The sequence below is a fragment of the Carassius carassius genome, chromosome 29, assembly GCF_963082965.1.
Source record: "Carassius carassius chromosome 29, fCarCar2.1, whole genome shotgun sequence".
Classification (NCBI taxonomy): Eukaryota; Metazoa; Chordata; class Actinopteri; order Cypriniformes; family Cyprinidae; genus Carassius; species Carassius carassius.
The window spans coordinates 22,763,578-22,775,281 of NC_081783.1; the positions used below are offsets into that span (position 1 = coordinate 22,763,578).

General features: G+C 33.6%; 2 protein-coding genes across 2 annotated transcripts; both read right to left on the reverse strand.

The window, feature by feature from the left end:
• Positions 1-7,627: 7,627 nt before the first annotated feature.
• slc35a4 (solute carrier family 35 member A4) lies at positions 7,628-9,083 on the reverse strand. The gene has a single exon (XM_059516362.1). It carries the CDS (start codon positions 8,828-8,830, stop codon positions 7,889-7,891), a length of 942 nt encoding a protein of 313 aa, XP_059372345.1. The 5' UTR covers positions 8,831-9,083; the 3' UTR covers positions 7,628-7,888.
• A 138-nt stretch (positions 9,084-9,221) lies between these two features.
• Positions 9,222-11,451, reverse strand: LOC132109911 (SLC35A4 upstream open reading frame protein-like). The gene is made up of 3 exons (XM_059516363.1): positions 10,908-11,451; positions 10,494-10,592; positions 9,222-9,626 (listed from the first exon to the last, which is right to left on the reverse strand). The coding sequence occupies exons 1-3, from the start codon at positions 10,920-10,922 to the stop codon at positions 9,426-9,428; spliced, it is 315 nt and encodes a 104-aa protein (XP_059372346.1). The 5' UTR covers positions 10,923-11,451; the 3' UTR covers positions 9,222-9,425.
• Positions 11,452-11,704: the final 253 nt, after the last annotated feature.

The window sequence follows — 11,704 nt, forward strand, 5'->3', positions numbered from 1 at the left end:
AATTTTAATTTGAGTTAATGTTTGTCATTTTGTTGTGTATTTTGTCATTCAAATTTTAGTTTTTTATTCAAATTTTAAAATATATATATTTTTTACATTTGTAGATTTCTATTGTTTTTATTTCAGTTAAATAGACAAATTTAAATAGACATTTTTAGATAAACATAACTACATATTCTAAAAATGAAATGACTAAATGTACATAAAATTACAGACTATAAACTATAGAAATGTATAAAACTGAAACAATGTTTTAATAACAAATAAGATTTCTACACAAATATTCCTATTTAGCTTAATACATTTTTTATAAGCACACAGACATACACACACACACACACACACACACACACAATAAAATCTGTATAGACATTATTTAAGTAATAAAAAATAAGAAGTAAAAAAAAGACCAAAACTTTAACTGAAATGAAAATATAAAATAAAAATGATAATATAATAAAAATGTAAAATCTATATAGCAAAAAGTATTGGTCCTGTCCAAATTCTTGCTATAAAATTAGAAACACACTATTCCATATATTATAATGACAAGCTTAAACATTAAGATTTGTACTGATGGAAATGACTAAAGTAGTCAAACCTGGTCTTTAATAAGGGGGTGTTCCAATACTTTTGTCCATAGTGTATATACAATATAGTTATATAACCCTGAATGCAACACATTTAAACACACACAGGTGAAAGTGAACACAAGCACACACTGATCTTCAGTTCAGTAATTTCACTTTAATATGTTCTTTTCATTGGCATTTAAGTAAAATAACTGAACATAAACATAGGAGCCTGATAAAAAACATATATGTAATATATATGTTCATTCTGACACACTGAGAAGGCTATTAATTCACGCTTATGGAGCTTTTATTTTGAAAAGATAAATCACAAGAATTTCATTTTACTAGAATTTTTTTTTTAGTAAGAATTTAACTGAGAGCTCTGTAATGGCATTTTCACTCGTAAGAACTGAAATCTAATTGGCATTTTTCCAGAAATCCCTTTCATTTCCAAAAAAAAAATAAAAATAAAAAATGTAATAAGCAATGGCTCCAATGCCAAGCCCTGCAGCACAGTCACCACTGCATCTCACACCTATTAGTATACACAGAAATGATCTAGATTAATTCACTCTGTAAAAAGTTGCTACTTTTGTGACCTTAAGTCTAATAAATTATTTCAAAATATTTTACCATAAACAGCCCTGTAGTCCAGCGATTTGCATTTTTGAGAAATGTATGAGTATGATTATTCATTTACAGTACTTGATGCATACTGGCATATTGATTTATCTCAACTGTACCTAACAGGACTGTGGTTTTCCATATCTCAGCTCCGTAACAATGTGCTCACAGTGCCTTATAAGCACACTATATGGAAGTTATTTTCCCAAAAGATTGCATGCATCCTGAACAATCTCTTGAATGGGACATGGCTCATATTTCTCATCCATAATGTTGTGTATTATTATTGCGAACTATAAAGTTGTTCTTTCTTCACTGTGGCTCTCTAGTGTAGTAGGCTACTGCCATCTTACTGTTGGACCCAGCAAGTGCATGTTCAGCTGTAGAGGAAGAAATGGAAAGAGCAATCATGAGACTTAAATGGAATGGTTCAGATTCAGTGCAAATAAAGCTCAATAGCTATGTGAAATACTCAAAGGGTGGTGCCTCGGTTTAAGCCTAATTTATTTTTGTTGTTGTTGTTTGTTAGAAAATATCAGGTGTAATATTTAAAAATAATTGCATATAGAGCTATTAAATATGTAAAAAAAAAATATAATGTTTAACTGAAATAACGTTTGCCGCAGGGCCCCCTAAAGCTCCACATAGAAAATTTTTATGTAACAATTCAAAAGGAAGACATTCTCTAAATTACATAAATCACTTTTTGTACATTAATGTAAAGGCTATCATTAATAAATTCATTTGAAACATCGGTAATAAACATCAGATGGTAGGAGCAACTCGACACTAAGGGTCTTCCTAAAATAAACTAACAAACAAAGTTTGCGCTCTCGATCCATGCACTGAACAAGGTATTCATAACAGAGTTTGAAAATTACACTGTGCTCTTAAGTAATTAGGGTAGTATTATAGGCTACTTATAAATATTTGAATCGAGAAAAATCCAATCCTCCAAAACTGTTCACTAAGCTTATGATTAAATTTGAAATCGCCAAAATAATATGTCATAGATAATACAAAATAATATGTATTATCTTCAGCAATAATACTGAAGATCTCTTCTTCTGATCTGTGTTCAGAATAAATAAACATACGTAGCATATTAGTTATTAGTGCTGGTCTAACCCTTATTCTAATAATATCTCCAGTAAGTCCTCTGTGTGACACCATTCCTTTGTTTTAATTTGAACTCACAGCATGAATATTACAGTGCTTATGACTTTAAATAAACATGCTGTTTCCAAATATTGTCATTGTTTTATTTAAAAATTATTGACACTATCCATAAAAATCAGCAAAAAAAAAAAAAAATTTATTTAATAAACTGGAATGTTTTCAATTCTATCTGAATGATCTCTGTGTGTTTTGATATGAATATGAAATTAGAATATTACGTTTATCGTGTAGACACGTTAAAGATCAACGTGTTGAAGTGCCAATAAAATAAGGCACAAAATACTACTGAAATGATAAGAGCTATTCATATTGCAATAAATATGATTCAAAACATCATCATAAAAATAGAATGTTGACCCGTGTATTAAGTTGCAAATAGTCTGATTTTTAAGAAACCATTTATTTTATAGTTTGATTCAAAATGTATTCAAAATGAGCTTAAATTAGCTTCACTTTTAACATATATTTGTTTCATTTCATAGTTATTTTTATTCAATCAAGAAACGGATAAGATAAATATAAAAAATAAAAGCTAAACAAAAGTGTTTATTTCCATTAAGCTTCTTTTTAATTAATTGACTTCCTTATTTCAGTTAGTAATGCAACCTTTCTAATCATCATTGAAATTTTAGATAATTTGTTTCACCTTTCAATTATTCTTATTTTTTAACCAAATTTCTTAAGTTTGTTTTTTGTGTGAGATGCAGAAAAAATGAAGAGTAAATCTGCACTGAAGTGTTATGCAGCTTGCAGTGTTATTTTAGTATTATTTATATACTACTGTATGAGACTAATACTAAAAAAATAATGCAAACATTGAAATAAAACAGGAAAATTGTATACAAGTGCTATTCAGATTGCACTGAACATGACTGGAAACCGTTTTGTTCTGCATAATAAATTGCAATAGAGCAGAACGACTGCACGTAGAGATGTAAATATTCTGAGAAATATAGCTCACGTCCCCGTCTGACTCATGCACTTCTTCTTTCAGATCATTTTCACTAAATTAATAATATCTAGTTCACTACAAAATAGTCCTGCTTTCAGATGTGTATGTTTTAATAGTCAGATATCTTAATCTGCCTTTTTTTATCTCAATGATCTCAATCTTCCTTATCTTTTTCAAAACAGATAAATGTTCAGCATCACTTCCTTTTTTATTTCAAGGTAACTTAACCAAAAACATTCTGACTTACTGAAGATCAGGCAACTGAATATGAAAGTGTTTTATGAGGTCAAACGGGGAAATGTATCTCACAGGAAGAGGTTCAGAATAATCTGACCACAGGTTTTATTTATAGGACCGAGCAGATGATGATTAGATGCAAGCAGTGATATTTTCCCATCAACGCAGAACTATAGTTTTTATTTTATACTTGAAACAGTTTTTATTATTTTAACTTTTTTTAAAACACACATATTTCATTACTTTTCATTTTATATTTTAATTTTAATTTGAGTTAATGTTTGTCATTTTGTTGTGTATTTTGTCATTCAAATTTTAGTTTTTTATTCAAATTTTAAAATATATATATTTTTTACATTTGTAGATTTCTATTGTTTTTATTTCAGTTAAATAGACAAATTTAAATAGACATTTTTAGATAAACATAACTACATATTCTAAAAATGAAATGACTAAATGTACATAAAATTACAGACTATAAACTATAGAAATGTATAAAACTGAAACAATGTTTTAATAACAAATAAGATTTCTACACAAATATTCCTATTTAGCTTAATACATTTTTTATAAGCACACAGACATACACACACACACACACACACACACACAATAAAATCTGTATAGACATTATTTAAGTAATAAAAAATAAGAAGTAAAAAAAAGACCAAAACTTTAACTGAAATGAAAATATAAAATAAAAATGATAATATAATAAAAATGTAAAATCTATATAGCAAAAAGTATTGGTCCTGTCCAAATTCTTGCTATAAAATTAGAAACACACTATTCCATATATTATAATGACAAGCTTAAACATTAAGATTTGTACTGATGGAAATGACTAAAGTAGTCAAACCTGGTCTTTAATAAGGGGGTGTTCCAATACTTTTGTCCATAGTGTATATACAATATAGTTATATAACCCTGAATGCAACACATTTAAACACACACAGGTGAAAGTGAACACAAGCACACACTGATCTTCAGTTCAGTAATTTCACTTTAATATGTTCTTTTCATTGGCATTTAAGTAAAATAACTGAACATAAACATAGGAGCCTGATAAAAAACATATATGTAATATATATGTTCATTCTGACACACTGAGAAGGCTATTAATTCACGCTTATGGAGCTTTTATTTTGAAAAGATAAATCACAAGAATTTCATTTTACTAGAATTTTTTTTTTAGTAAGAATTTAACTGAGAGCTCTGTAATGGCATTTTCACTCGTAAGAACTGAAATCTAATTGGCATTTTTCCAGAAATCCCTTTCATTTCCAAAAAAAAAATAAAAATAAAAAATGTAATAAGCAATGGCTCCAATGCCAAGCCCTGCAGCACAGTCACCACTGCATCTCACACCTATTAGTATACACAGAAATGATCTAGATTAATTCACTCTGTAAAAAGTTGCTACTTTTGTGACCTTAAGTCTAATAAATTATTTCAAAATATTTTACCATAAACAGCCCTGTAGTCCAGCGATTTGCATTTTTGAGAAATGTATGAGTATGATTATTCATTTACAGTACTTGATGCATACTGGCATATTGATTTATCTCAACTGTACCTAACAGGACTGTGGTTTTCCATATCTCAGCTCCGTAACAATGTGCTCACAGTGCCTTATAAGCACACTATATGGAAGTTATTTTCCCAAAAGATTGCATGCATCCTGAACAATCTCTTGAATGGGACATGGCTCATATTTCTCATCCATAATGTTGTGTATTATTATTGCGAACTATAAAGTTGTTCTTTCTTCACTGTGGCTCTCTAGTGTAGTAGGCTACTGCCATCTTACTGTTGGACCCAGCAAGTGCATGTTCAGCTGTAGAGGAAGAAATGGAAAGAGCAATCATGAGACTTAAATGGAATGGTTCAGATTCAGTGCAAATAAAGCTCAATAGCTATGTGAAATACTCAAAGGGTGGTGCCTCGGTTTAAGCCTAATTTATTTTTGTTGTTGTTGTTTGTTAGAAAATATCAGGTGTAATATTTAAAAATAATTGCATATAGAGCTATTAAATATGTAAAAAAAAAATATAATGTTTAACTGAAATAACGTTTGCCGCAGGGCCCCCTAAAGCTCCACATAGAAAATTTTTATGTAACAATTCAAAAGGAAGACATTCTCTAAATTACATAAATCACTTTTTGTACATTAATGTAAAGGCTATCATTAATAAATTCATTTGAAACATCGGTAATAAACATCAGATGGTAGGAGCAACTCGACACTAAGGGTCTTCCTAAAATAAACTAACAAACAAAGTTTGCGCTCTCGATCCATGCACTGAACAAGGTATTCATAACAGAGTTTGAAAATTACACTGTGCTCTTAAGTAATTAGGGTAGTATTATAGGCTACTTATAAATATTTGAATCGAGAAAAATCCAATCCTCCAAAACTGTTCACTAAGCTTATGATTAAATTTGAAATCGCCAAAATAATATGTCATAAATGTTGTTTATTTTACTCAAATCGTGTTATTAAAAGCTTATTTCTCAGGCTAGATCAGCCAGTGCGCATGCGCAGTCTTAAGAGCAACTGCAGTGACGCGCTGACTTTGGCGATTAGTGATTGGCTCTTTCATTCAGAAGGCGGGGCCGAAATTGCTTGCTGTCTGGGTTATACGGTCATCTAGTGGTCTGAATGAATTTTCTTTTTGTGCTGGTTGTGTCTGTATGTATTCTGGAGGAACAGAGGCAGATGTCTGAGAGAAGGTACAGGAATCTGCTCTTAGATGCCATTCAGGACGGACTTCATCTGTCCTCACAACACCTGCAGCTCCTCTTAATGTCCATGGAGAGCATCGGTGACAGGTGTTTGATTACCAGGATGAATGTGTGAAAACAATCAGGAATGTATTTCTATTGCATTGCATTCATCAAGCTGTTTTTCTCTCCACACTAACAATGAAAAAGTGCAGGAAAACCTTCCAGTGTACGGGAAATCAAAAAGTCTTGATTCACCCTTTCAGAATTTGAGGGCCAAAAAGGTCTTAAACCAAAGGCATGACATTAAATGTTGCATACAGTGCAAAATTGGTATATTCCACAGTGTGTTTGTTTCGTTTCCCAATAAGAATATCTAAACATTTTAATCCCAATGCGTTTACTTGAGATATAAATTAAACATATGTGACCCTGGTGCACAAAACCAGTCTCAAGTCACTGTGGTATATTTTTAAAATTATGTTTATTTAATTGGGACAGTGCATTTTAATGAACATAACATGGAGTACATGCATGTAAAAATGCCGGATTATAGCCAAAGGCTAATTTCCATCCGTGGGATGTATTTTTTGATGTCAAAACTCATTAGGATATTAAGTAAAGATCATGTTCAATTAAGATATTTTGTAAATTTCCTACAGTATCAAAACTTAATTTATTATTATTAATTTACATTGCTAAGAACTTCATTTGGACAACTTTAAAGGTGATTTTCTCAATATTTAAATATTGTCATAACTTCAAAGGAAAGCTTATTTATCCACCTTTCAGATGTTGTATAATTTTCAATTTCTAAAATTGGACTCATATGACAAAATAAAGTGAGTTTATGCTTAATAAAATATACAAATAAAAACGATATCTGTCATTTAAAACTTGTTTTCCTTTTTAATTAGACTTTTCAGAATATTTTATCTAAAGATATGTTTGTAGGTGATTAACCTCAATAGTCACAAAACACATCAGAGACAGTGTTGTTGCTGTTAACTAATATTAAAACTATTTGTTCATTAAAATAAACTGGTGATAAAATATAATAATAGAAATAAGAAATATTGCAATTGAAATAAAATAGTTTGTTAAAGTAAAATTACAAATACAGAAATAAAAATAAAGCTAAACAGAAACATAAACAGAAAACCAAAATTATAAAAATGCCAAAAACACAATCAAAAATGACTACAACTTCAACTAAAAGGAAAATGTAAAAACAAAACAAAATACTAATAGCATATAAATAAAGCACTTATCAAAGACAACATTTTTTCCGTATAATACTAAACACCTCATTATAAAAAACACTTGACCAGACCACTGAAAATGATCCATTATATTTATTTGCATAAACATGGATTCAACATTTATTTAGTAAATAAAGTACTGCATATGAAAAACACTCAGTTTTGATGAGATGATGGTCCTTCGCAGTAAGACACACTTCTAGAAAGAGGACAAAGGCATAAGACAGAGATGAGGACACAAGCACGTTGAGAAAACGAACATCAGAGACGCTACGCTTCACTGCTTATAAAGAGGAATAAAAAAAGCAATAAAGTAATCTTCAGTGCCGTCCGATCTACCTGTAATACAGGTACACGGCCCATCCAATCAGCACCACTGGAAACAGGAAGTAAGGTGTGAGCTGTATTCCCAGAATCCCCCATGACAACACTCCATTCACCAGCATAGAAGAGGAGATGACGAACAGCCGCGTGATTCCCGTTCCGTGTTTCATGATGACAGACATAAGGAGCCCGTTAGCAGCCTGTCCCGCGATAATGAGCCAAACGAGGGCAGAGAAACCCTCGAAAAACCCCTGCTGCCCGCCGCCAGAGAGATGAGACGCCAGATTGATCCCCACGCCGAAGACGTACAAGAACAAGTTCTGGAGACTCAGAGGCAGACGCTGGGTTTTCAGCACCCGCTCGGTGTAAACGGCGGCCAGTCCTGAGATGAAACAGTAGACAAGCACCAACAGCAAACCCCAGGAAGTGATTTGGAGCCTGGCGGCGGATTCGCCTGACGCTTCCCAATCCAAACTGGAGTAGCTGTGACACACACCGGCAGCCACGAGCATCCCCAGAGCGAGCCACTGCCCCAGTCGCAACCGCTTCCCCAAGCAGGCCGTGTATAGGAGCGCAGTGGATGCGATTTTTAGGTTACTGAGCACTTGGAAGGAGCTGGGATCCATGTAGGCTTGCATGAACACCACTAGGTTGTTGTTGAAAGCGTAGAGAAGTGCAGGAATGGCGTACGGCACCACCATCCACGCTGATATTCTGAGGCCGGACAGATTTCCAGATGCCAGCAGAGCCGCGAAGGAAAGCACGAGCTTGATGAACTCGATCAGAAGCACACATGACGACGGGCTGAAGGGAACGCGGCCATCAACTTTGGTGAGGGAGATGAGAGGAGCGTGGGAACCGTAAATAAGGACCAGGAGAAGCAGGAGACAAAGCCAGCATCTTCTGAGAGGAGCTTCTGCTTCAGATGAACCGACATTATCAATCACAATCATGCTGGAAGTAGAGGAAGTTCTACAGCAGACTGAAACAAAGCACCGGGACAGATGGAATTCTTCAACGGTGCAGTGTTAAACAAAACAGGCATGATGCTTGAGCTGAGTCTGCAGTGTTAGTGTGTAAGGCTGCACAATTTGGCCAAAGATTTTGTGATTATATATCCACATGATTATAAAATAATAGCAGCAAAATTTTATCATACTACTAAATAAAAAAAATGTTTAAATAAAAAAAATCACTTGTAATTTCACTGTAAAATAAAAAAAATAAGAATTCAAGGAAAGTAAAATTAGTGATATTAAACAAATATTATAATACAGTGAGTATTCATTTTACAGTACAGCTGTGAAATTCTAATTAAAAAATTACTACAACTAAATGAAAACTACTACTGTAATTTAACTGTGAAACAAAACACACATATTCAAGAAAAATGAAAAAAAAAAAAACAATGAAAATCTATAGTCACATATAGATCTCAGACCACAGTTTTATCTCATTCAACAGGGAAGGCGCTCTGATGTGAGGCTGAATGACACAAAAGCAATGCATGTTTTCCTCTTCAGTGTGAATCGGGTTGCTAACGAGCTGTTAATTACTCGGCCCTTTCTTCAGAGAGCTGAGGAAGTCTCGGACGCTTGTCTCGATGTTGGGCACCTCGTATTTCTGAGCGGCGTAGATTCCTGTCAAGGTCCCCAAAGCCACTCCCAGGAAGCCTGAGGAACGCAGTCTGGAAATCACACACCCGGCCAGGAATCCTTTCAGGAAAGGAGATGCTAATAGTGAGCCACCCTTTCAGGACAGACACAAACAGAACAGAAGAGACCGTTTCAGCTGTTGGGAGGAATGCAGGCATTCAGCTGTCAATCTTAATGTATATAAAATACAACCTCTGTTTATTTTTACTCGTAATCAGTAAGACAGGAGTTTTCATAAGGGGGCTGGGGATGGCAAGGGGGTCCTTGATAAATTTGGCTAACTTATTCATTTTATTATTCACAAAGTTATCATCATAATTTTGCTTTTTTTTTAAATATTTTTCTAAAATAAAATATTTGTGGGAAATAAGTTCATCTTTAGATATGATGTTATAAGTATTTAATTTTGTTGTCATAATTAGGATTATAAAAGTTAACTAAAACGCTGAAAAAACATTTGTTACTTAAACTTTTACTGAAAAATGACCTATTTTAGGCAAGGCAACATTTTTCATTTTCATTTACTACATACTGATAACAAATAATAATTTATAAAGCTAATAAATAAAACTGAAACTGGAATAAACATTAATAAAACATATATTCCCCATGATTGTTTAGCCTAGTGAACCAAACTGAGAGACCATTTTGAAGGCTCAGGAAACCTTTGCAGGTGTTTGAGTTGATTAGCTGATTGGCATGTCACCATATTCTAATTTGTTGAGTTAGTGAATTGGTGGGTTTTTGTTAAATGTGAGCCAAAATCATCCCAAAATTAAAAGAACCAAAGACTTAAACTACTTCAGTCTGTGTGGATTACATTTATTTAATATACGAGTTTCACAATTCGAGTTGAATTACTGAAATAAATTAACTTTTCCACGACATCCTAATTGATTGAGATGCACCTGTATGTGTTCTTTAGTAATAGGTAATAGTAATAGTCGTGGTTCTGTAGTACCTGAGGAATTCCCGCCTGAACCTCATCCTCCACCTTCCTCTGGATCTCCTCCAGATGCTCTTTGAGCTCAACCAGATCCTTCAGTCGAGTCGCCGGATCCTGAAACAAAGACCACTGAGCTAAACCAACAAGACACAACACTGACAGATGAACAACAGAGATCTGTTGAACTCAATGCCCAAGCGCCTTTAGACCGGTTCATGAGTTCGTTTGTCTAATGTTTGGTTTTCTACGAGAGCTGTCAAATGCGAGTTCAGAAACACACGGTGACTTTGCATAACTCGAATAAACCTTCACAACAGCGATAATTAACAAACAGATGCATGTATGAATAGCACTTAAATACACATGGCATACCCGGGTTTGTTTTCATCTGTTAGCTAATTCATTAAAGACAGACAGACAGTCTCTCACCTTGTCCTCCGCCATACTGCAGTTAAATGACAAACGATTCAATCTACGCTCGACTCATCCGGTCTGAATCAGGACGACTCGCTCGAACGCCACAAATCACGCCTGATTGTTCATGCCTCTCTTGAATATATTATCTCATATCTTAATATATTTTCACTAGGATTGACAACTCAATCGAGAAAAGAAGAGTTATGTTTAAATGGAAATGATAAATACATGAGCGGCTTGAAAGTTCAACGGCTCGAGAATAGAAATAATACAAATCACATTATACACGTATATTTTTCAATGCAATGCCATGTGATAACCGTAACTTTTCTCATCGCTTTTCACGATTGCCTAATCACAATTGTCCTGCATCACGCAATACCGAAGTTTTGTGTTATTCTGTAAAGGGGGTGATTTCTGTTTGTAATCAAAAGACTTAAATCTGTAACATTGGATACAAATGACAGCATTGAGGATTGGAAACATGTTGAGATTTGAATCAGTCTCAACGGAGGAATCGGCTCTCTACGCCACCAAGTGCCCACTGCGCTAAAAACAATTGTTTGTATCCTGAGAAACAGTTATTAACTCTATGGCTTTTACTCACATGTGAAGTAAAATAAAACTATAATAAAAATAAAATAAAAATATCGCTTAAACACTGCCGTAGGCTTTACTTTTGCAGATCCGACTCTCACTGGGCCTCCAGTTGTTCATCTGATCTCTCCTCCGCTGTTTTACTGCACTATACAGCAGGAAACCCAGACTAAAACACCGACTCAACTCCCGCATGATCCAGTCTGGATCAT

Bases quoted from the DNA above. Each gene is read 5' to 3' on its own strand.
- LOC132109911 (XM_059516363.1), bottom strand. The intron at 9,627-10,493 runs GTACTACAGAAC...CTGTCCTGAAAG, and splicing joins TTCAGGCGGGAATTCCTCAG to GGTGGCTCACTATTAGCATC.
- slc35a4 (XM_059516362.1), bottom strand. From the start codon at position 8,830: ATGATTGTGATTGATAATGTCGGTTCATCTGAAGCAGAAGCTCCTCTC.